Source organism: Neurospora tetraspora (genome assembly GCF_033439725.1).
Source record: "Neurospora tetraspora strain CBS 560.94 chromosome Unknown B0H65scaffold_2, whole genome shotgun sequence".
Taxonomy (NCBI): domain Eukaryota; kingdom Fungi; phylum Ascomycota; class Sordariomycetes; order Sordariales; family Sordariaceae; genus Neurospora; species Neurospora tetraspora.
The window spans coordinates 5,012,158-5,036,164 of record NW_026944384.1 but is presented as its reverse complement, the minus strand read 5'-3'; the positions used below and the strand labels follow the sequence as shown (position 1 = coordinate 5,036,164).

Below are 24,007 nucleotides of genomic sequence, written 5' to 3'. Positions count from 1 at the left end.
CAATTCTTCCTCCACAGAAATGGCCGTTGATCGGGACCAGTACAGCCATCTTCCCTTATCCATCCTCCTCCCATTCCTTTCCCGAACCTGCCATAGCTATCCAGCCTCAACCTCCCCCACCTCGTGACTTTCATGCCGTCCAGCCTAGAGCCCATCCTCCACTCACTGCAATCCCCCTCTCTTCTCGACCTTCTCGACGACAAGACGCCCTCCTCCTCCTCCTCGTCTCCGGGCACGATCCCAACACTTGGTGTCGATAGCATGTATCATCAACCTCGATCCCCATCCCAGCATGACAACTCAACCCCAAACCTCCCCCTCCCCCTCCCTCCCCACCAAAGCCCCCAACCAATCCCCACACCCCACCACCCTCATCAACATCTCTTCTTCCTCTCCTCCCCCCACCTTATGGCCCGGGTAAGCCGTAACCGCCGCCGCAAACCCCGCCAAGTCCTCCCTAGGCACGCGAACCCAGCACTCGGCTCCTTTGACAAGCAACATGTCGATGGCCATCGAGGCGCCCGTGTCTCCCAGAAATTGGCGGAGGGCGGCGGTGAGGTAGTGCCGCGCGGTTAGGGTGTCTAGTTGGGAGGAAGAGGAGGGGGTGACGAGGGAGAGGTGGGCGTAGGAGAAGGGCGGGGAGCGGATGGTTGTTTGGGAGAGGGTTTGGGATTTGGGGGTCTTGGGGGTGGATGAGGAGGGGTTGGTGGGAGGGTCGAGGTCCATTTTTGTTGACATTTTGGTTGTTTTGGTGGTGGTGGTGGTGGTTGTGTTTGGGAGGGTAGTTTCCTTTGGTGATTTGGGATTCTTGTGTTCGGGTTGTTTTTTTCGATGGATGAAATGGACCGTTAAGTGAATGAAGGTCGAGTTTTTCAGTGTTGATATTGCTGAGATGTGATCTAGTCAATTGTAAGAAGTGATTTGTTTTGAAGGGTGGGGTGGTTAAAGCTGTGATGAAAGATTCTGTAAGTTGTAAGTGGAAGATTTTCAGTCGCGAGCGGTTTGCGTTCGATATGAAATGAAAGTTTTGTGAAACTTGTTGCCTTTCGTCTGAGCTACGATATCTGGCTTCTCTCAGTCATTACCTTTCGTTCTACCTACAGGTTAAAGTTTAATCACAATATCCGAGATCTTGAATCATCATTTTCAAAAGTCAGGAACACCACAGCTGGCTGCATCAAAGGTAGAAATGTGTTGCGATTTGAAGGTTTGCATTGCGTCTGCTTTCACATGAAAATCTGTATGCACCAATCAGGGACCCACCTCGATACATGCATACTGTGTATCTATGATAAACACACAATGCCCCACACTTATCGTCGGGTCTCAGCTACGTCACTTTCCCCAAGTACCGCGGTTTATCTCAGCCTGAACCAACCGCCGACAACTCGCTTCGTTGCGTCCAACACGACCCTGATCGTATTTTGATATTGACAGGGTGCGTGATACCCAAACATATCGAAAATACTACGGCCTGAGAAGGTGATGCTGGGGATTACTCCGGGAAACGTAGTTTCAAATCCTTTTCTACATTACCTCCAATGTACAACAGCTTTGCGCATCATTCCTTACTGAACGGGCAACGACCCCATCAATATTTACATCCCAGTTTCTCTCAATCGCTCCTTGCTACTTGATCTTCAATTCAAAAGGCCCTGAAAACGACCTCACCTGACCACTCCTATACTGACGACGCTTCACCTCTCCGTGTCTCACTCTCGAATGGTCCCAAATAATACCTCCCACGCCTCAATCTCAACCTCAACATCATGGATCCCACACGGAGCATGGGCTCTTTAGGAGCCATCCCAATGGATAACCTCGCAACCCTAGCCGGACCGGTCGTCTTCCTCGCCGTAGCCTACTGGTACATCAAAGTGCACGGCTTCATCTACGCCGCCAGTCTAGCATGGACCGTGGTGGGAGTGGTCAAGACCATCTTGACGGTGCCGTTCAACATGGTGTACTGGGTCGTCGCCTCGATTCTCATGATACCGTACTACTTGCTGATGGTAATCCTGTCGCCTCTTGCGTGGCTATGGCATGCGTTTATGGCGCCGTTCTATTGGTTTTTGAGGTTTTTGGGGGATCCTTATGTCAGTGTTTTGTCCTCTTCCTTCCCACTCACTCAACTCACAAGTTTTAAACAATTTACAACTGACAAATCGTCCCACCCCAAATACAGCCAGTCATAATCTTTTTTACTATCGCTATCATAATTGGCCTTTGTTCCGGAGTGATTATCTCCCTAACCTCCGCTATAGCCAGCTCCTTCATCCACAGCTTTGCCTCCTCCTCCATCCGTCCAAGGAAACAAGCACCCACCGTCGTTCCCACTAACCTCAACCTCACCAACTCCAATAACAACAACAACAACAACAACCCCCGAGAAGCCAGAGAAAGAGACAGACCCTCCAGAACAGGCTTCCTCAACCCCCTAGCCCTCAACCCCGTCCCCTCTTCCTCCCCCCAGTCTCGTACCACCCGCCAGTACAACCCCTACGACGCCGACAATGAACTAGTCCACATCGAATACCCCAACCTAAGCGACACCACCAATTCCCCAACCCTCAAACAACGCAACGGTGGTGGAACTTCATACTTTGACCAACAGCAGCAGCAGGCCGCAGCACAACGATCACCGAAATCGATTTCTTCCCCCGGTCCTCCGCAGTTACATGCTAGACCAAGGTCGGCTGTTGCTGTTGTTAAGAGGGGGTTGGGGTTATCTGCTATTGGCGGGATGGGGACGACAGGTTTGGTGGGAGTGGGAGTTGGATCGGGCGCGACGTTATTGAGGGAGACGATTCATGAGGAGGAAGATAGTGGGTCTAGTGGTGATGATTCTGTTTAGATTGTTAGGACCTGGTGAGATGGGAGGGATGATGCCAGGGTGTTGTTGAACCTACGGTCGGTTGTCAAACGAGACGGGACGTGCTGGGTATGTTGACTTGGAGTCATCAATCGGTATTATGGAGGAGAATGACCAGAAGCCTTTCTTGGAATATATTTAGAGTACTGCCGTTTCCTGGATGATTCATCTCATCCTCACCGCACCAAAGCCAGGCCATGTTGTCGGGCATGCGAGTGTTAGTGAATGAGAAAGTCACTGAAGAGATGATCATGCAGTTTATCTATTTTGGCCTTGATCCGTTTCTGCTTAGACGAGTTGCGTATGGTAGCTATATCATCCGCAATGTCTACTCGATTTCCACAGCCAAATGCCCCAGGTCCTTCCACGCTTGTTCACTACGATGGCCCTAATGGTGAATCGCCATCAGGGCCTCCTCAAAGCCAACGGCATCTTCACTTATAGCACGCATCGCTGTGTTTTTCGCCATCCTGATCCCCATTGCGGGTTCCCAACCGGCCTACTTGAATCCCAACTCTTACGCTTTCTACTATCCGGCTTGCGCAACTGTGCGATTTAGCCTCAAGGGGAGCCTGCCTTTTCTCCCTCCTTGAATGCAACGCTCTTTGGATTTTCACCTCCGGTACTTTGTTCGCTTCCAACTTCAAGCATGGGTAAATTCCTGCTGAAGTCAGCGGCAGTGAAGACGTGGATCAATTGGGAAGTTGTCTCCCATCTCTTCTTTCTCATGTGAACACCGTACATCATAAGATGCGCGTCCTTTCTTCTACGACCTATCATGATCGTCCCGTCTCGGGGTCGTCCCATCACCTCCACTAGGTCTATAACTGTCACCAGGAACCCAATTGGGCCTATGACTGTCACACCCAAAGAGGCGAATACCCGCCTTCCTCAGGGCTACTGTCCTGCTCATCCCTATCGGGCTTATAACTGTCATACCCATAAGGGGTACTGCACTCGTCTTCCTCCGAGTTACTCCTGTTACTCTCAGGACTGCGAGTATTAGAGCCTCCCACACCAGGCGAAGAACTCTATCTTCGCGCATAGGCATCACGGTCCCGACCTCGATCACGGTCGCGAACCGGGGATCTGCTGCGTGTTCGGCTCCTCGTCCTGCTGTCACGGCTCCTAACATCGTATTCAGGCCGTCTCCTATCCCGGTCCACTCCTCCTCGCCTGTCGTCCCAGTCGTCACGGCGGCGCCAGTCTTCTCGGCGCGGCGCGGGCCCGTCACGGTCGTAGCTGGGGATGTAGGTGTCTACATTACTCGGACCACCTCCCCCTCCTGGCGGTCCACCGGGACCCCTACGTGGTGGACGGTCACGGTACCCATCGGGATGGTCAATCGGCCCGTTATGGTAGTCTGCGGGCATCGGAGGTCGTGGTGGCAACCCCCGCGCACTATGCCACGAGGGAACGCGCTCGTCGCCTGGTGGAGGACCGCGGTGGTATGGCGGGTATCTGCCGCCGTTTGGGCCATTCCGACCACCACCTCCGTAGCCATCTCTACCGCTGAATCCGGTATCTGGGCCTTGGCCACCAACAACAGCCCCGCGACCCACGGTGCCTCCCTTAGGCGCAGGCGGTAACGCCGCTTTCCTGTCTTGGAATTTGCGCCTGTCAAATTCGTGACTCTCCTCGAACGTTGGTAGATCGCCAGGTTGAGCTGGTAGTGGCGCGGTCCGGAAATATGGGTGGTTGAGAGCATCGATCGCGTTAATGCGTGACCTCCAGTCAAGCTTGAACAGCTCCTTGAGCAGCGAAATAACCACGGGTCCGTGCTTCTCGAATCTGCGCGTCAGGTTTCCTGGCCTGGGCTTTGATGCGAATGCTTGGCCACCGGGTAAGGTCCTCCATCCGGGCATCGTCTCCTCAGATGGTGTTCCGCAAAGGTCCCAAACGAGCTCTAACTGGTGAAGATCGCTTTCGCCCTGCAATACTGGCTTTCCTTCCAGCATCTCTGCGAACACGCATCTGGAGTGGTTGTTAGCATCAAAGAAAGCACGCGTCAGGAACATGTCTGGTCTTACCCAACACCCCACATATCTATCGCTGTGGTATACCTCTTCAGATGCATCAGAAGCTCAGGGGGGCGATACCATCTAGTCACCACCAAGCTAGTGTAGTCACGCTTCCCTTCGCCACTCCCCTTTCCGGGCTGAGGAATGTCGCCCTCGTAATGCCTCGCTAAACCAAAATCGGCAATCTGTAGTATACCCTTGTTGTTGATGAGAAGATTGGCCGCCTTCATATCTCTGTGAAGAATGTGGTTCGCATGCAGATACTGGAGACCTTCTAGCAGCTGCAACAGATAACACTTGACTTGTGGTTCTGTGAAGCGAACTGAAGGGTTATCGAGCAAGCCGGATAAATCGTGATCCATGTAGGGCGTGACCATGTACACGATAGGTCTTGTTCGCTTGTCGGCTGATGACGGTTGTTTCTTAGCATGGGACGTCCCCAACGTAGCTGACAACGGGTTGACCTACTTCTGGGTGGATGCTCAATCGCCATCTCCTCTAAGCGCAAGACGTTTTTATGTGAGAGAAGCTTGAGCAACTTGATTTCTCGGAGAGCGGTAATGGGGAACTGATGGGCAAGTCAACGTTAGAGACAGTCGAATCCAAGACCGAACCGAAGGGCAAGCGCGGTGACCAACCCCATCTCTCTCGTTGTGCATAATGATCTTCTTGAGCGCAACTAGGGCACCTGTTTTCCTCGACCTCGCGCGGTGAACCTCACTGGGCAGAAGAGTGTCAGTAACCGCAACGATTGCTTCTCATAGGAAACAGTGAGAACATACCCAAAGGTACCCTCGCCCAGTTTACCCAGGACTTCATAGTCGGCAATCCTAGAGCAACCCACGAAGCTACCCCTGTCCCTCTGGTGCGCAATCGCAAAAGCGCGAGGAGACATGGCAGGGCCTCCGCCGCCCTCCTTTGCCTCGTCAATGCTCATCGCGTGGCAGTCCTCTTCTTGTTTGTATAAAATCTTTTGGCGACGGTCGCTTAGGGTTGAAGGGCCAAAAGGCTATATTGTGTTGGAAGCTGCGGGATGCTGTTTGGCTTCGTGGATGGATATCGTCGGCGTTTTGTTTTCCAGTTGGAAAAGCAGAAGGGAACGGAAGAACGGAGGGAATCCTCTGTCGCTTTGCGCAAGCATCAGTTGCCGCGTGTCTGCCGGCTGTTGGTGAGTTACCTGGCAGTTGATTCTGTCAGGTTAAAGGGAAGACATGTGAGGCAACATGCGAATTCGTCGGTTGGTGTTTGGTTCACCGTGACCTTTTCTCGTCTTTCTTCGTTCAACTTTTTTGGAACAAAATGCCCCGTCGCCTTTCACAAGACTGGAGGCGCGCTCTGGTGGCAGGCCCCCGTTTCGGTTCCAGCGATCGAATGCGCTGCAACCTCAGAACACTAGCGCGCCTTCCAGCAACGGGAAGCGATAAGATGGGCGGGCAATGCAGACCATGACGTCTCCAACTTTGTCGCTTGTACCTTCGTACCTTACCTTTCCTCCCTTCCACTTTGACAGAAAATCTGTAGCCTCAAATATCAGGCAGCCAATCATTGAGAACGTCAAAGGTACGTCGCTACAACCAGCTTGGTGGTCAGGATCCCGAAGGACGGACGACTCTATCCCCGTCTCCCCCCATCGTCGCAAAACCCACCGTGACGCCCTCAGAACCACAAGGTAAAGCTCCACCACCAATCCATCCACTGTGTTTCTATGTTAATGCGCAATTGAATAACCTAATACAAACGTTCCCCAGGAACGGGCATTCAGTAATTCACAAAATGGCAGGCGGCGGAGAATTCGAGCGAGTCCCTCGCCCCGAGAACTACCCTCACGGGCCCGAGTTCCAGCCGCGCACGCTGCACCAGAGGTTGCAAGGGAAGTGGTGGTACCGCGTGCCTCCCAACCACAGCAAGCCCGTCTACCAGTTCCTGAGCATTGGCCTTGGTGCATCCATGTGGTTCTGGGTAAGGTGCCTTGTCATTTACGAACCCTGCATATCCCGGATACAGTGACTGACTCGTGCTCGCTCTATGCGTTTACCAGATCATGTATCGGGCGAAGAAGGACGGAGCCGTTCTCCTCGGCTTGAAGCACCCTTGGGATCACTGAGCGACCGTATCGACGCGAATATTCAACCACGTGAAGTGGGCAAGGGGAACTGCGTTTGGAGTTTTACGACGCGAAATGGTGGTTGGAACAGAACATCATCGACTGGCATGGGACTGGACCAACAGAACAGATATCGGCCCGTATAACAGGAGGGCGCCATCATGAGTCATCACTCATCAATTATGAAGCCAGACCGCGGATTGCGTTAGAACAAAAGTCAGGCGCATCATCAATGAAATAACTATATAAGGAAGAAGGATATGAGGAGTGATCTCCGTGTACGCCACGCCAGCCTTCACTAATTCTTCGTGGGAACTTTCGACCATGTTTGACCATCACACTATCTCAAGTTCTGGCTTCAAAGGGCTACCAAATACGACATCGTATGCACAGGTGGCTTCTCGAACAAAGCGTGGGTGACCCCCCACGTGTCGCCTCCGTCGGTCTTGAACATTTCCGAGCTGGCCAGGTGGAAGATCTGCCAACGGTTATGCCAAACGAAGGCCTTGTCCTCGCCGTATGTCTCCGCCAGGTGCGGCATCATCTTCTCCCTTCTGGCCATGGTGTTTTCGAGCCAATGCTGTGTGAGAGTCCCATATGTCAGCCCCTATCTAAGATCCGGATGTGCATGCTACGCTCTTCCAAAGAAAGCATCGAGGGGTCTGAGTCGATATTCTTACCTCGAGAGACTTCGAGTAGTGGTATCCATTGATCCACCAGTGCTTCTTGATGACCAGATCCTTCTGAAAGTACAAAAGAAGATCCGAGGAGGGCATCGTGCCTCCGGTGAAGAAGGTTCGAGCCATCCAACCATCCTCGTAATGGTAGGGCGTGGTTCGGTGGCAGAAGTGGTGAACGAGGAGCTGGCCCTCAGGACGAAGGGCTCTCGACATTTTGGCCATCAGACCTTCGTAATTCTTCATGTGCTCGAACAGCTTTAGGGCCTCCATGTTAGCCACTCACCATTTCTCAAAAGTATTTTGGGGGAAACCCCAATTAATTGCTTACCTCGACGGACAACGCCCGGTCGAAATAGTTGGGCTCGAATTCATAGTCGGTACAGTTTCCAGTGATGATCCGTACGTTCATCAGGCCCAACTCCTTTGCCTTGGCATCAATGTACTCCTTCTGGGTACGGGAGTTCGAAAAGCCCACGACCTCCATGTCGGGTATCTTCTCGGCGAAATACAGAACGGCAGCTCCCCAACCGCATCTATGACTGGGTTAGCCTCTTCCTTCTTGATTTGTGCAATCCACGCATGGCATATTCAGTCCCATCAGCAGGAGTGATAGTAAACTGACCCAAGATCAAGGAACCTCATGCCGGCTTTGAGTCCCAGCCTTTCGATGTAGAGGTCAAGCATCTTCTCCTCGGCCTCTTTCAGTGTCTCTGTGCCGGTGGGATAGTACGAGCAGCTGTACTTGATCCTCGGGCCAAGCATGTTGGCCATGATACCCGTCGCGATCTCGTAGTTCTGCCTGTTGGCAGCGTCCGTCTCGATGGCGATGGGCTGGTGACGAACAGTCTCGAAAAAGTTCATCTTGTAAGCCAGTGTCTCCGACCACTTCGAGATAGGGGCGAGGACGCCCGGGAGAAGGGCAATCTTGGGTGAAGCCAAATCTTCGAGTTTGGCCTTTAGGCTGGGATTGCCCTTGGCAGACACTGTAGCGAGAACTTTCTCCGGGAAGGGAGGAGTGATCTCGTCGAGACGGCGACGCAGCTCCCGGCGGATGAGCACGCGCAGGACGGCATGGGGGACGACACCGCTGTCCAGGACACTATCGCACCAAGTGTCGTTGAGGTTGTCGAGGATCTTGCCTACAGAAAACCACGTCAGAGCTGATCACCCTATGCGTCACACCGTGGTGAACAGAATTTCAGTCTGTACTCACTGATGAAAGGGAACATCTTGATTGATGTTAGACGTTGTTGATGACGAGTAGTGAATGTTGCAGTCGGCGAGGTCGCTGGACCGTGGATGGGATCACGGAGAAAGAGTGAGGCGTGAGAGGGAGATATCCTCTGATGTGGCCGACTGGAGCAGTCGGTGTGGTGATGAACTGGGAGAACGAGTGGGTGGTAAGTTGCTGCTATGGCAAAGACATGATCGTGAAAATCTTTTTGTGGGAAATTTCTATAAGTCGTGGATGCCTGAGTGTGTTGCCGAAGAATGAAGAGAAAGAACGAGGCAGGAACTGCTCAAGAACTGGTCCTTTTATATCTAGATAGGCAGGGAAGTGAGTAACGCCTTCCTGTCCTACTGAACTTGACCCCTTGTGTCTTCCTTTCAGAAGGAAGGTGCGATGAAAGCACAACATACTACCCAACCGCGACTGCGAAATGCGTCGTTTGGGTGGGAAAGAGCAAGTTGAGCAGGTTTGCGTGTCTCTGATCCACATCGTGTAAGTTCCTGGCGGTGAGTACCTCATCGTTAAATTAAGATGGGAAGGGCCTAGACTCTCGAGGTCACAATAGCAAGTTGGGATGAAAGAAAGATAAGCACACGGTACTGTGTAGAAGGTACCTTGATGGCAGGGACGCTCCAGATGGGGGATGATGAGGACGGTGATTGCAAAGTGAGCGACGAATCCGGATGAGAATAGAATCGCTTTTAGATAATAGTCAAGTCTTCGACTAGATACGCTTGCTCCAAGCCCGAAAACTCATCGGGGTACTAAGACATTTCCATGTCTGAAACGCCTCGGCGCCGTCCATGCCTACGTTCATATATACAATGTGTTAAACGAGAGAGAAAGATGACATCCCTCATTTAGCAGATCATCCTCTCCAAGATGACCTTATACTCCTTCCTCTTCTTGGGCTCCTTGGTCAAAGACTGGCTGACCTTTCCGATCAGGCGCGCAAGTCGTTGAAAGATAACGTGCTCACCGACCCAAGCCAGAACGAAATACATGATGCCCAGGGTGAAGATGAACATCTTGAAGTCCCAACTGATAGGAGTAAGGTCCATCAGACTTACGAGCCCGGCAGCCGGACCGAGGATCATGTATCCCGTGAACGCAAGAGTGGCAGCAATCGCAGCAACGAAGGGCCCTGTGAACAAGAAAGGTTAGCATATGCGATTGGGTAAGTAACAGGTCAAGACTTAAATGGGGAAACGTACAGTTGGTCCAGGGAGGTTGCCTGAAGGGCCTACCCGCATTCAGAACTACACCTGCGAGTATATACTCAAAACAGGACGTCAAGAAGAGAGCAGTATTTTCAGAATTCCGAATGTTGACCTTCTCGTGTTCTACCTTGGGTGGGATGAACCAGGGTTGCTCACGCACAGCGATGAACGCCATAGTTTGGATGAAGATGCAGATAAACATTTGTCCAAGAAGTGGCACCAACACCTTGCGAGAGACCAGGTCGGCCGTCGGTCTCTTACGACAGAGCTCTGGGAATGGGCCGGCCCAGCTCATAAAGACGGCGATCGGTAGGATGAGAGCCAGATCAATGAACAGGAACTGGAAGTCGCCCAGGTTCGATGCTGAGGCGTACAGGAAGCTGACTGACGTAAACTGGATGGCCGAGTACAAGCTCATGTACTTGAAGCAACTGAAGCTGGTGACAAGCGCGGCTCGGCCTTCGCGAATCACCTCTGGGACGCAGCGGATGTCGAATACTCTGGATGTGAAAGGAGCGGCCACGGATGCCTCAGCCTCGGAAAGGGAGATACCGACATCGGCGGCCTTCAAAGCGCCGCAGTCGTTGGCGCCGTCGCCACAGAAGCCACAGCAGTAATCTATGCTCTGCAGTTTTTCAACAAGCTCATGCTTCTCGTCAGGAGACATGCGGGCAAATACCTTGCCAGTAACGAGCATTCTCCGCATGACTTCTGGAGGCGCATAGTCGATCACCCATCGGAACACATCGCCGCTGACAGCCAAAGAATAGTTCCGTAGGTTAGAAATGTCGTATGGAAGAGAGGCGTCTCCCTCTGGCGGTGGTGGCAAGGGGAGCAAGGTGCGGTCGTCCAGCTGGTAAATCGGATTGTCGATGCTCTCCCATTGTAATTTGGCGTTAGGGTCTCTCGAATGACCAGCGACGAAGCGACCAACGAAGCAGTGAGCCGTCTTGTTAATCAGGCTGCACTCCCGCGCAACGCTAATCGCAGTCAGAATGTTATCTCCAGTCACCATGACCGATCCGATGTTAGACTCGGCGAGCTCTTTCAAAACCGGGGCCGTTGCAGGCTTCAACTTGTTCTCGAAGACAATGAATCCGACGAAGTCCAGATCCGACTCCACGTCATGCCGTGTCATTTTCTGAGCTTTCACCCAGCTGAGTTTAGGAATGTGCTTGGTGGCGCAGCCGATGACTCTGTATCCCTTGTGCGTATAGAAGTTGAGCTGATCATCGTAGTCCGCGGGAACTGAGAATTTGACACACGTTAGTAACTTCCAAGGTCGATCATTTGAGAGACATGACTTACATGATTCCGGCTTGCAAATCTCTCGCATGCACTCCGGCGCGCCTTTAACGAAGATGTCTCCGCTCTTCTGTCCAAACGTCCTAACTATAACGCTTGCTCTTCGGAGCTGAGACACAAACTCGAAAGACCTAAGAACACCCAGTTCGAATGGTGCACGCCCGTTTTGTGTAGCATCTTGCCGGTCGGCATCCGTGTAGCCCTTGTCTACAGTTGGGGGCCTGGCGATGGATGGCTGCAATGTTCTTTGCTCTTCCCCGTCCGTAGCGCCTCCTCCCTCGTGTCCTTCTTCGAACGACCATCTCGTGAACTCGAACATCTTGAGATCCAGGGGATCACCAACAAGCTCATCATCGACTGAACGGAGAGAGTGACACGTTGCCATTGTGTACAGTGCCGCCTTGAGTGTATCGGTCGAGTCTTTAATCCCGGTGCCATGATCTTGACGAGGCACAAGATCGTCTGGGTTATCAAGGATGTCGCTAAACCGATTGTTGGTTCGATTAACCACCCGAACCCCAAGAATATCAAGACCTTCCTCAGTGAGAGTTCCTGTCTTGTCAAAACACATAATGTCTAGTTTTCCACCGACATTAACTCGTTGTGGGCTGATACAGAAGATCTTCTTTGACTTAAGACGGCCGAGTGCGAAGTTTGTACCAATGGTGAGTGTTGCTGGCAACGCAGGAGGGACCACGATGGTGATCAGATCCAAGGCCCGAACGATGATGAGATGCCATGACAGGTTGAGCCGTATGAAGTTGATGAACGAGGCCGCAAACCCAACCATTGCAACGCATGCCATGACAGAGATGTATCGGAACGAATCGCGGTAAAACTTGAAGCCCGACGGCTTGGGGAAAAGCATCGACCGAACCAAAGCTCCTTTAGTGGTGTTGAATCCCGTTCTGACAACAAGAGCGAGGGCAACAGCCTCCTCATTGTGGTCATCTTGAGGCCTGCGAGCACGGATGATCTTTGTCCCGCAAAACAAGAAGTGTTTCGCTACTTCTGGAAGCACGGTAGAGGCACCAAGATCCAGATTCCGGAGCGACTGATCGGTTGCCGGGGTCTTGGATACCGGCACGGATTCACCGGTGAGCATGCTCTCGTTAACGATGCAGTCGCCGCCAAGTAGAAGACTGTCCGCAGGAAACTGGCCGAGGCTCGGATCGCTGACCTCGTAAATGTCACCAGGTACAAGATCACTGGAAGAGACGTGGCGCCCTGTACGTGTTAGCAACTTGCAAAACCACTCGGAGAGGGTAGTCTCGAACTTACAAAAGCCATTCCTGAGCACCCTAACGTCGCATACAAACCGGGAAATTTCCCGTAGCCTCTTCATTGTCGATTTGGTTTCGATAAGAGTAGCTACAATGCTGCCAACCGACATGACGAAAATAGCGACGGCATAATAATAGTACTCATCAACTGACCATAATATCAAACTGGCAATCTGGAACACATAGAAGGGGTGGAAGACCTTGAAGTCATAGTGTTAGCTCGTATGCGCCGCAACAACACAAAGATGAACACCTTACCTCGTCGGCCAAGAGGCGGAAAGTAGACTTTTCTTCGATGTCAATTAGATTTCCTCCAAAGACGGCATCTCGATGGCTCTTCTCCTCGCTGTCGATACCAGAGCGAATTGTTTGGACGTCTGTCCAGAGCGGATCCTTCCAGCCATTACAAAGAATGAACTTATCCTTGAGCGGGTGGTAGAAAAAGCGCACGTAGCGGTAGTTGATCATGCGGAGGTCCTGGATGATTGGGTCATGGTCTTCATCCAACGAATAGTTGGCCAGTTTACCCGGAGATCCGAAGACAGTCGAAAGGACACGCCCATAAGGCTTTGAGTCAACGTTAAGGATGGCCATCTCGTTCCATGAGTTTTCAATAACCACCCACTGACAGTCCCGTAGTGAAGATGGGCGTCCAACCAGCTTGACATGCCATCTAGGCACCCATCGGAACAGAAGCCAGCCGACTCCAAAGGTCAATAAGCATATGAGGATGTAAACAGCCAGGCCGAGAGTACTCGTGCGGAATCCAGCGATGGCGATATAGAGATCTTCGTTTACCATGTATACTTTTTGGCTGGTACGGTTTCCACCATGTCCGCTGCTTGCTGATACACCGCTGTCTCTGCGCAGAACCCGACTATGCCCAGATCTCCTTGACTGAGTTGAGGACCGTCTGTTGAGCATGTATTCGTCGTCTGGAGCTTGGCGTTCCAAGTCTGATGAACCCATCTCTGATGCGCCAACGTCGTCTTCATAGTCATCTTCGAACGGTAATTCGTCAAGGTCTTCGATCGAGGCGACCTCGCCTGTTTCGAAACGTTCATCGATATCTTCTTGGTAGAAAGAGAAGCTAGTGGTAGAGTCGGCGCGAGCTCGGCGGTGGTTGAATGCGGACACACTGGTTGGGAGCGACTCTGCCATAGGGCCAGAGTAGAGCTGTTGCCGCCACTGTTAGATACAACACAAACTGCACCACGGTAACGGGGGAAGAATACGTACCTCGTCGTGTGCCATCTCGACATCCTCAAAGATGCTCGCAGTGCTCTGGTTCGAGCCCAAGGTGTAGAGGCCTGGACGGTGATCATGGCTGGCGCGTCGGCGGTCAAAAGACTGCGATGACCGCCAGCTAGCGTTGTAGGCGTCATTGCCGCCGTTCATGTTGGCGCTGCTGTCGGTGTTGTTCCGAAGCTAATCCTGTGTGTAAAATAATATTTATAAGCAACTGACACGCATCTTATATATAGCGATGGCAGAAACAGGACATTGCACAGCGTCCCGAAGTTGTGCAATTGGGGAATGTCCAAGTAGAATTTGAGATTCTTGCCGCGACCAAGTCAGTCGTCTGAACTTGTAAGCGCAGAGATCCACATCTGTTTGGGAAGGTGATACCGATAAGAACATGACGTCGGTTTGTTCCACTTGATACGAAACCTCGCAAACTGCATACAGCACGTATTGATCCACATTGTCGCTGGATCGGACTTTGTTTGGCCGTTTCAAACTTTCAGATGATTTTACGCCAAAACCGGCACTCTTTACACACTATCACGGTCAACCAACAATGTTGGCTTGCCGAAGACAACCCCTTTCCATGAACTATCAAGGGAAGAAGGAACTGAATACCAAATAATATGTTAAATACTGAGGGAGACAGCGGTATTTCTCTTCTTCTTTATCTATCTTTGTTCGGCCACATGGTTACATAAAAGACATCAAGGTTCACAATGTGGAAGCGAAGGACAACCAGTGCTTACCATGAATACCTCTGGGCTCCATGATACATATCTTCTATTTCAGGTGAGGTGGATAAGGCTTTCCGGACGATGATCGGAGACGGGAATAACCTCAATGGAATTCGGCAACATCGCTCTTGTTTGTTTTGTTCATTTGTTGACTTGGACGCCGGAGTCACGGAGAAGGATCGTGCCCAGACCGTCCCAACGGGGCAGGCAGCAAGTGGGGCAGCGACAGGTCTTGCATGGGATTTTTTTTCAACAATGCCAATCGACTGCCAAGCATCTCCGCTAGCCGCTTGCCTAGGCCAGAAGGGTCGATGGCGGAGATGGGGTCGCTATCCACGGTTTTCACGATAAGCACAGTGCAACAAGGGTCGTTCTGGCCAAAACCTTGTCGGCTTCACTGCAGTTGACGATGGAGATTCGCGGAGAGCAACCGATCATGTCGACAACCACCAACAGGAGGGAGGGAGGGCGTCGTGGGCGTCGTGATGATCACTTGGCAGATGCCGCGAAACGGTCTCACTACAACGTGAGAGAACGTGCTACATACGTGCCCGTACGTGGTGTACTGGATCACTGCAGCATCTCACCTGGACCTGGACACCCACGACGGACCACGGCCATGATGGTTCAGATCGGTCCGACCATAGTCGCTGAACCCAGCGTGTCAGCGTCGACTCATAAGTCATAAGCAGAAACGTGTGCGTCAAGTTGCCTCTGCTGAGGAGGTTTTGTTTCATGAACTCGCTGGGAAGAGAGTGGAACAGCAGAGTTTTCAAATACGCCATCCAAAACCTGACCATAAGAGCCCTGTTAAGTCGAGAGCATTTACACGTTAGTAACGTGCTATGGCGGTCCCCGCGGTATGTATCTACATATCCCGTGCTTGACTTATCACCACAGCCCGACGCCGGTGAGAAGATGACATGTAAACACCCGTCCAATATAAACAGCACGCAGTTCGGGCGAAGAGCAACTTCCATGGGGAAAGTGAGGAGTATGCCGTAACCACACGCCGCGGTATCTTGCACTTATAAGGTACCTTGAAAATGATTTACATCATGTCTCTGGCCGGGATCCCTGGAGAGAACACTAGCACGCAAGACACGCCAGCCAAATGCTGGAGCATGTGGTGGCAGGAAGCGAGGCGCGACAACCTGGATCTACACTACGTGAATGCCATGCACATGGACGGGCTTGTACGATAAGAACAACGGCTTGTTCAGGTTCGGAAAGGCTATCTACCTAACCTATCTGAGGAGATTTTCAGTTTAGTCGGATAGACCATACGATGGCCGAATGTAGAGTCAAACAAGTGACAGGAGCTTGACCCAAAAGACATGATCGTCTCTCTCACGCGGACATTCGACAAGAGCACCTGCCTTTGCTAGAAGGTCAAATAGGTACCTTACCATTTCATTCCTTCCCTAGAACTAGGGCAAGCGGCAACAGACTCGCATTGCTCCCATGAAAAATCAGTAGCACGGTGGGCAGCAAATGGAAGTAGCGGACTGGGTGGTCGCCGGCGCAGTGCAGGCATCATGGAGTGGTCCAACGGGGCGCCTCCCGCTGCAGTGCCCTCGACTGCCCGCCCTGCCCGCACTGGCCAGTGCCCCGCAAATTTTCATAGCAACCCCATTGACAGCTTTTCTCCCCTCCCGGTCCCCTCAGACCCTCGCTCAACATTTCCTCCACTGCACAAGCCTTCTCTGCCTGGACCCAGAACCTTTTCCATTGCCTTTCCCACCAGCACCAGGGCCCCTTCATCAATCTCAACACCTCACCCGACCGCTTCTTAAATCCAAATTTGCCCTTCCTTCTCCCATTTCTCCCTCCGACATCCACTGTACGTCGGCCACAGGGTTCTACCACCGCTTCCTTCTCTGTATCCCAACTCATTCCCTTCTCTTGACAAGAACCAGACACAATGGCTGAGCCCATCAGAAACAAGCGGGCCGATCCCCCCATCGCTCCGTAAGTTTTCATCCCCAAAAATTTGATGGGATGCTCATCCGGCTATCGCGTACCGTTACTGACCAGCCTTCCCCTCAGCACCCCCCAGAACACTCCTCTCAACACTGCCCCCATTTCTTCGCACGCTCAGCAGCCCGGTGTTGCCAGCATCAAGGAGGGTGAGTAAAGAATCTTGCTGCCGCCGAGACGTCGGTTGTCTTCTGGGCTTGTTGCTAAATTTGTTGTTCGTTACAGAGGACCTTGACCGTGCCGCCGCCGCTTCCATCTTCGCCAAGGACCCCAGACTTGTGTCCCTTATCCAGGGCCGTCTCGGCTCTCTCGTCGGTCGTTCGTCTGGCTACATCGAGTCTCTCCCTACCGATGTCAAGCGTCGTGTCGCTGGCCTGAAGGGCATCCAGAAGGAGCACTCCAAGCTCGAGGCCGAGTTCCAGGAGGAGGTCCTCCAGCTCGAGAAGAAGTACTTCGCCAAGTTTACTCCTCTTTACCAGCAGCGTGCCGCTATTGTCAACGGCCAGACCGAGCCCACTGAGGACCAGGTCCAGGCCGGTGAGGAGGATGAGGAGGAGGATGAGGAGACCGAGGCCGCCCCCAAGGAGGAGAAGGCTTCCGAGTCTGCTGAGAAGGTCTCTGGTATCCCCGAGTTCTGGCTCTCTGCCATGAAGAACCAGATCTCCCTCGCCGAGATGATCACCGACCGCGATGAGGAGGCCCTCAAGTCCCTCACCGATATCCGCATGGAGTACCTCGACAAGCCCGGCTTCCGCCTCATCTTCGAGTTCGCCGAGAACGAGTACTTCACCAACAAGACTATTACCAAGACCTACTACTACCAGAACGAGAGCGGCTATGGTGGCGACTTCATCTACGACCACGCCGAGGGTGATAAGATCAACTGGAAGGAGGACAAGGACCTTACCGTTCGCGTTGAACAAAAGAAGCAACGCAACAAGAGTGAGTTTGCAGCTTCAAAACCCGATTTTTGAACTTGCTGACTAACAAATTGCACAGCCACCAAGCAGACCCGCATTGTCAAGAAGACCGTTCCTACCGAGTCTTTCTTCAACTTCTTCTCCCCTCCTAAGGCTCCTACTGATGACGATGAGTCCACCACCTCCGATATCGAGGAGCGTCTTGAGCTCGACTACCAGCTCGGTGAGGATATCAAGGAGAAGCTTATCCCCCGCGCCATCGACTGGTTCACTGGCGAGGCCCTCGCCTTTGAGGAACTCGATGAGGAGGACTTCGAGGACGCCGAGTTCGACGATGAGGATGATGAGGATGATGAGGATGCCAGCGAGGACCAGGATGACGAGGATGAGAGCGATGAGGACGATGTGAGACTTCCTGAATTCCACTAACACATGCTACGCTTTGCAGGTATGCTGACAATTCTTACAGGAGGACGGCAGCAAGCCCAAGCAGGAGGCTGCTGAGTGCAAGCAGAGCTAAATGCTGATCGTTGAACGAACACAAAAATGATACCACTATACCACGCAGGCAAGGGGCGGAACGCCCATTGGCCTTTGGCATCTGAGTTCCAAAAACTCAGTGTCATGTATGACCGCACCAGGGTGGCCGTGGGCTCAGGAAGAACAGGAGTTTGCGGGTGGCCGGAGCGTGTGGTGGATTGATAGACCATTCTACGGAATTCGAACTGGTCGTATGAGAAGTTGGCTTTAGCACCTGCTTTGACGCTGTGGTTGTCTCTCATAATTCTTAGCAGGATAGTTCGTCCTGACTCCTGAAGCAGTGGCATGTTAGAGGGCAAGGATGGGAGCAGATATGCGAACTAAGCCGGAACAAGGGTCGATTCGTGCGTAAAGGGCTGATTATACGGGACAAAAGTAGTGATTCTACGAGGATTTAAGGTGTTGGTTTCATAGTACAGCATTGCAGGTGTTTCTACATCACAAACAGCCATCCTCCAGCGTGACTCGATGTTGATTGTCTGTGACTGTAAAGCTTAGTGGACCGCGACACCGGAGGGCAGATCACCTCACCAGGGGGTTCCCCGGGGGCCCGGATGGATGTAAATCGTCATGACCCCTGTAGCCTCGCGTGGTGTAAACGGACGAAAGAGAGCCGGGCTGAGGCAGTGGAAGGCCTGAAGGAGCTGGGCTTCCGGGTAATTAGGTGATGTCTTTACTAACACGCAAGCTCGGCGGCTCCAGGTTCAAGTGCATTGTCTGCAATAACTTCAGTGCTCAGAACCCGACGAGAAACAACGAGATCATCTGAGTTGAATCAAGCAAAAGCTGTTTATATAAAATATAGTGACTCGGAACAAAGTTAAGGAGGACAGCAAGGCCATGCCAGGTCGTTATGGCAGTCTCCCATCCATTGTGTAGTCAGCTCGATTCCTGAGAGTTCTTCCTCTCTTGAGGTGGAAAAAAAAAGAAGGGCCCAAAAAGAGGTACATATAAGCACGGGACAACACCTCATCTCATGTCTTCATAGTTTACCTCTACGTAGCTGACATTGAAGAGCAATACAGATTCTATGTTGTTTAAAGGGCGGTTGAAGCGCAACCGGCAAACCTATTCACTGAGTATTTGCCTTTTCAGTGGCGCAATGCGTCATCGTCAAGATTTTCCTTTGGTCGAGCTACCCACCGAATCCAGCCAGTAGGTGAGTGTTGTTTTGGGTTCCTGTGTTATGAGTCAAAGGCGACCCCCGCCGCTCGCGTTTTATGTACAGCGCTGTAACAGTTCCCTCCAAACCCGCGCAAACCCCACCAAGGATCGACTGCATACTCCAGATACTGCATATACACCCAAAGTTCCCCTTTTAGTGCATAGCCAGGCGCGGTCACAAATCCCTGTCTCCCACCAAGAACAAGCTCCCCATTCTGCATATACGCCAGTTATTGCATAACATTTGGCTGTCCCCATAGTGTCTGAATTACATGCAGTTTCAGGGGTCAATACTACACAATGGTCCGGTAACAGGAGTCCACTTGGCTGTCCACTTCTCTCCGGTGGGATTCCATCTGTTCGCTTTGCCCTTGCCGATTGACGGAGCCCGAGAAAGGAAAGACCTAGCTTCGACTCACGACTCATAAAGAGTCCCTGGTTGCCGCGGTTCTGCCAATACGGGCCACTCTTCTTTTGCTTCATCCTCTCAGACCACTCCGACCTTGCTCCTCTTCCCCTTTTCACCATGACAACTCCCAGAGAAATTGCCCAGCCCACCGGTGACAAGACCGCCGTCCAGTTCAGCGTCTCTCCCTCAACCTTCCAGTCTCCCATCTCCAGTTCCAGCTTCATGGCGTCCGCACTCGCCCACCGCTCTGCGCCCAAGCAGCTCAAGCCCTTTAACACTGAGGACATCAAGATCCTGCTCCTCGAAAATGTAAACCAGACCGGCCAGGAGATCCTCAGGGTCCAGGGTTACCAGGTTGAGTTCCTCAAGACCTCACTGCCCGAGGACCAGCTCATTGAGAAGATCAAGTAAGACTCTTTACGAACCCGTGATAACCAGAAGCACACCTGGCTAACGCGCTCTTTAAAGGGATGTTCATGTCATTGGCATCCGCTCCAAGACCAAGCTGACTGCCAATGTTCTCCGGGAAGCCAAGAACTTGCTCGTCATCGGCTGCTTCTGCATTGGTACCAACCAGGTTGATTTGGACTATGCTGCTCAGCATGGTATTGCTGTTTTCAACTCTCCTTTCGCCAACTCGCGCAGTGTCGCCGAGTTGGTGATTGCTGAGATCATCACCCTCGCCCGCCAGCTGGGCGACCGCTCCATCGAGATGCACCGCGGCACCTGGAACAAGGTGAGCTCCAAGTGCTGGGAGATCCGCGGCAAGACCCTTGGTATTGTTGGTTACGGCCACATTGGCTCGCAGCTGTCAGTTCTGGCGGAGGCCATGGGCATGACCGTCATCTACTATGACGTCGTTACCCTGATGGCCATCGGCACGGCTCGCCAGGTGCCTACTCTCGAGGCTCTTCTTGAGGAGGCTGACTTCGTCACCCTCCACGTCCCTGAGACTCCCGAGACCAAGAACATGATCTCCGACGCTCACTTCGAGAAGATGAAGACCGGCTCCTACCTCATCAACGCCAGCCGTGGTACCGTTGTCGATATCCCTGCGTTGATCAAGGCCATGCGCAGCGGCAAGGTTGCCGGTGCCGCTCTGGACGTTTTCCCCCACGAGCCGGCTGCTAACGGCGACTACTTCACCAACGACCTCAACCAGTGGGGCGAGGACCTTCGTGGCCTCAACAACATCATCCTCACCCCCCATATTGGTGGCAGCACTGAGGAGGCTCAGCGCGCCATCGGTGCGGAGGTCGCCGATGCCCTCGTGCGCTACATCAACCAGGGTGTCACCACTGGCAGTGTCAACGTGCCCGAGGTTACCATGCGCTCTTTGACGCTTGATGAGCCCAACCACGCTCGCGTCATCTACATCCATCGCAACGTGCCTGGTGTGCTGCGCAAGGTCAACGAGATTCTCGCCGAACACAACGTCGACAAGCAGATTTCGGATTCCAAGGGCGATATCGCGTATCTCATGGCTGACGTTAGTGACGTCAAGCAAGAGGATATCAAGAATATTCGCGACAGCTTGGATTCCCTCAGCTCGCGCATCCTCACTCGCATCCTTTACTAAGCGGGAAGGATCGGAACAGTGTACATGGCAAGAACAGGGGGTTAGGAGTTGCCTTGGGGTGCGGTTATGGGTCAACATGATATCTGGAGTCGCGGAGTCTGTCGGGTGGATGCAAAAATAACGTTTTCTTTCTTACGGTGTGTCCACCCGGTGTGTGTGCGTCCCGAGGAAAGGGAGAAAGGGTCGAACATGACGACGTTTCTGGCACTGGTTCAACATCTTAGGTCTTTATTTTCATCAAGTTTTTGGGTCATTGGGAGCGCAAGCACAAAAAACGGCATGGCAGGTGCTTAAAAACAGGACAAAAGGGGAAAACGGCCTTTCAACAAAGGCGTCGACAAGTCGATGGTGTGCATTCTGGAAAAAGGATGGGAAAAAGGGTTCATCACCTGGCATCGATATCCATTATGTTGTCACCAACAATCAGCGATTATACCTACTAGATAATATATACATCTCTTCCAATATTTTTCGAGGCCATGACGATGCTGAGATCACGTACGGAAGCCCCGGATTCTTCACATGCTGTAACACTCCCACTCCACCAAAGATTGCAGCTATTCAGCCAGGATGTCCCGGGCTTGGGACGCGGATAGGGTCGACGATGAGGTGATGCGCACGGACTGCTTTGTCAATTGTGGTTGTAGGTGGAATATGCTGCACCCACTTCTCCAGTTCTGTACACGTGTAGATATGAGGGCATCTCAGTGGCCTCACAACCTCGAGATGGAAGGAAGGCATCATGATATCAATCTCGTCGCTCTCGATGGTTGATGAGGACAGCTTCGACCTACTAGATCTATACGGTTAATCGTCAAGATCAAGACATGTCATCCTCCTTGTTGACACATGAAAAGTTCAAATAGAGCAGCTTGTTCACAATGCAGAACAAAATGATGACGGCGTCATGTCAGTCACCGTCACGGGTGTCATTGTCACCGGAACGGACTGACTCCAACACATCGGGGGATGACGTCGGAGCGCGGGCTGGTGACGGCTGAATAGTAACCATCGTCGTTAGTCCGGCCACGGAGTAGACAAATGGCGGCGGCGGCGACGGCGACGACGGCGACGGCGGAGTCATACATACCAAAAAGCACTGCCCCTCCCTCCCCCTTTTTCTTGTCTCCCCGACACTCGGACTGCCGGCCGCACGGGGCGGAGCCATCGTCTTGACGAATCACCATTCGCTGGATTCGAGCTTGGCGTTCCCCTCTTCTGTTGTTTCCCCCTGCAGATTCCAGAAGAGAAAGAGAAGAAGGAAACAGATGCGGTGTCAGCCCAGTCCAAAAACCAGTCCAAACCAGTCCTGGATATACGCCGTGCCATGCCTATTCAATGCCATATTGCCATGTACACTATGCCCCATTTTGCTTTTGCCCTCTCTCCTTTTCAGGCGGACATGTTAGGTAATGCATTTCAACTGTCACAACAAGGCGGGCAGACGGGGCAGACGGAGCCAGTTGGACGGCTGATCGAACGAACGAACGGAAAAGCGCAAACAATTGGCCTTGGGAAGATTGGGCGGAAGTTTCGAACCTTCGTTCGGGGAATTGTGAAAACAGAATCCTACCCTGATGAGGGGTATAGTGAGCTGTCAGGTAGACACACAGAAACTCCTGAGAGAACCAAAAGGGCAGAAGAATGATAATGTCTTACATGGAGGTATCAAGAAGACAAGACAGGAGGAGAGAGATGGAAGCCCAAGACGACATCTCAAGATAGAGCATACCTTGGACATCGTGACCCAACTTGATGGGTCTTTCCGTTGGATACCTCTCAGGACACCTCTCAGGACAAAACATGGCTCTTATACGCTGCCTCTACTGCTAGGTAGCCAGTCAAGCATTCTTCTTCGTCGGCCTTGTCCGTGTACTAGCTTCCCTGTAGAGCCTCGGGATTCCCAAGCATAATCTTTCTTCTTCGCAGTGTTGGTCAGTTAGTGCCCCCTTTTAGGAGAGCCCTGCTCGTCATTTGGGAATTACTTGGGGGTTGTGGTGCGGTGGTGGGACCCCAGCTCCCAAAGACGAAAGAGTCCGTGCTTCTTGTGTTAATGCACGAGCCCAGCGACGCACCCAATTGGGCGGTGGCCGCCAATACTCCTCAATCGACAGCAACGAGCCCCTGTCAACTGTTAGCCTGCCACCACCTCGGCCGGCCGCCAGTGCTCTATCAGACGGGGCCATCACCGAGCACCTCACCGGCAGCTACAAGCGGAAGTCTACCCCTAAACTTTCAACGACATCCCGTCGTCCCGCCTTCTCGCCTACCCCGACTTTTGACTTGTTGACCACACCGGCCCGACAGGTTTCATCAGGTTCTCTCACCCACACGTGCTATCTCGACCGTCAGCCATACAGAAGAGGCTGTCACCGTCAAGAGAACTCGACTCGACTCCTCGACGAATCCGTTTTCCCACCGCAAGGCAGTGTTGGGTCCCCGCTCCGCCCGTCCTGCCCGCCCCCGTTTATACCGGATTCCACAACCTTCTTGTTCTACACAGTGACAGGACCTGACCTATTCCCGGTCAGCCAAACACCTAGCTAGCTCCTTGGGCAAGCAAAGCAAACAACAAAAACAACAACAACAACATCTTTCAGCTGTCTACACTCCCATCGGTCCGACGACACGAGCCGAACCCCCTTTCGAACTCTTCCTAGACCTACATCGTCTTCGACCTTGTTTGTCGGCTTGGGCTCCGTTGCCAAAGCATACAC

At 52.5% G+C, this 24,007-nt stretch overlaps 8 protein-coding genes across 8 annotated transcripts; 4 read left to right on the top strand and 4 right to left on the bottom strand.

Moving 5' to 3' along the window:
- Window positions 1–300: 300 nt before the first annotated feature.
- On the bottom strand, window positions 301–726 carry B0H65DRAFT_421623 (uncharacterized protein; the record flags this gene model as incomplete). The annotated part of the gene is made up of 1 exon (XM_062824352.1): window positions 301–726. One exon carries the CDS (start codon window positions 724–726, stop codon window positions 301–303), a length of 426 nt encoding a protein of 141 aa, XP_062684960.1.
- A 1,043-nt stretch (window positions 727–1,769) lies between these two features.
- B0H65DRAFT_568951 (uncharacterized protein) lies at window positions 1,770–3,348 on the top strand (the record flags this gene model as incomplete). Its single annotated transcript, XM_062830405.1, has 2 exons — window positions 1,770–2,096; window positions 2,186–3,348. The coding sequence occupies 2 exons, from the start codon at window positions 1,770–1,772 to the stop codon at window positions 2,852–2,854; spliced, it is 996 nt and encodes a 331-aa protein (XP_062684959.1). The 3' UTR covers window positions 2,855–3,348.
- Window positions 3,349–3,667: 319 nt separating this feature from the next.
- On the bottom strand, window positions 3,668–6,154 carry B0H65DRAFT_129752 (kinase-like domain-containing protein). Its single transcript, XM_062820784.1, has 5 exons — window positions 5,676–6,154; window positions 5,532–5,613; window positions 5,362–5,461; window positions 4,903–5,299; window positions 3,668–4,846 (listed from the first exon to the last, which is right to left on the bottom strand). The coding sequence occupies exons 1-5, from the start codon at window positions 5,828–5,830 to the stop codon at window positions 3,904–3,906; spliced, it is 1,677 nt and encodes a 558-aa protein (XP_062684958.1). The 5' UTR covers window positions 5,831–6,154; the 3' UTR covers window positions 3,668–3,903.
- A 512-nt stretch (window positions 6,155–6,666) lies between these two features.
- B0H65DRAFT_507045 (uncharacterized protein) lies at window positions 6,667–7,238 on the top strand (the record flags this gene model as incomplete). Its single annotated transcript, XM_062828112.1, has 2 exons — window positions 6,667–6,852; window positions 7,128–7,238. 2 exons carry the CDS (start codon window positions 6,667–6,669, stop codon window positions 7,236–7,238), a joined length of 297 nt encoding a protein of 98 aa, XP_062684957.1.
- Window positions 7,239–7,355: 117 nt separating this feature from the next.
- On the bottom strand, window positions 7,356–8,906 carry B0H65DRAFT_507044 (S-adenosyl-L-methionine-dependent methyltransferase; the record flags this gene model as incomplete). The annotated part of the gene is made up of 5 exons (XM_062828111.1): window positions 7,356–7,577; window positions 7,678–7,932; window positions 8,006–8,210; window positions 8,300–8,816; window positions 8,891–8,906. 5 exons carry the CDS (start codon window positions 8,904–8,906, stop codon window positions 7,356–7,358), a joined length of 1,215 nt encoding a protein of 404 aa, XP_062684956.1.
- Window positions 8,907–9,556: 650 nt separating this feature from the next.
- Window positions 9,557–14,330, bottom strand: B0H65DRAFT_129771 (uncharacterized protein). Its single transcript, XM_062820785.1, has 6 exons — window positions 13,956–14,330; window positions 12,975–13,892; window positions 12,715–12,916; window positions 11,437–12,660; window positions 10,123–11,376; window positions 9,557–10,052 (listed from the first exon to the last, which is right to left on the bottom strand). Exons 1-6 carry the CDS (start codon window positions 14,112–14,114, stop codon window positions 9,769–9,771), a joined length of 4,041 nt encoding a protein of 1,346 aa, XP_062684955.1. The 5' UTR covers window positions 14,115–14,330; the 3' UTR covers window positions 9,557–9,768.
- A 1,961-nt stretch (window positions 14,331–16,291) lies between these two features.
- On the top strand, window positions 16,292–18,583 carry B0H65DRAFT_458620 (uncharacterized protein). Its single transcript, XM_062826416.1, has 5 exons — window positions 16,292–16,669; window positions 16,748–16,827; window positions 16,904–17,620; window positions 17,678–18,003; window positions 18,068–18,583. Exons 1-5 carry the CDS (start codon window positions 16,623–16,625, stop codon window positions 18,116–18,118), a joined length of 1,221 nt encoding a protein of 406 aa, XP_062684954.1. The 5' UTR covers window positions 16,292–16,622; the 3' UTR covers window positions 18,119–18,583.
- A 1,031-nt stretch (window positions 18,584–19,614) lies between these two features.
- Window positions 19,615–21,746, top strand: B0H65DRAFT_520199 (D-3-phosphoglycerate dehydrogenase 1). Its single transcript, XM_062828726.1, has 2 exons — window positions 19,615–20,118; window positions 20,180–21,746. The coding sequence occupies exons 1-2, from the start codon at window positions 19,829–19,831 to the stop codon at window positions 21,288–21,290; spliced, it is 1,401 nt and encodes a 466-aa protein (XP_062684953.1). The 5' UTR covers window positions 19,615–19,828; the 3' UTR covers window positions 21,291–21,746.
- The last annotated feature ends 2,261 nt before the right edge of the window (window positions 21,747–24,007 follow it).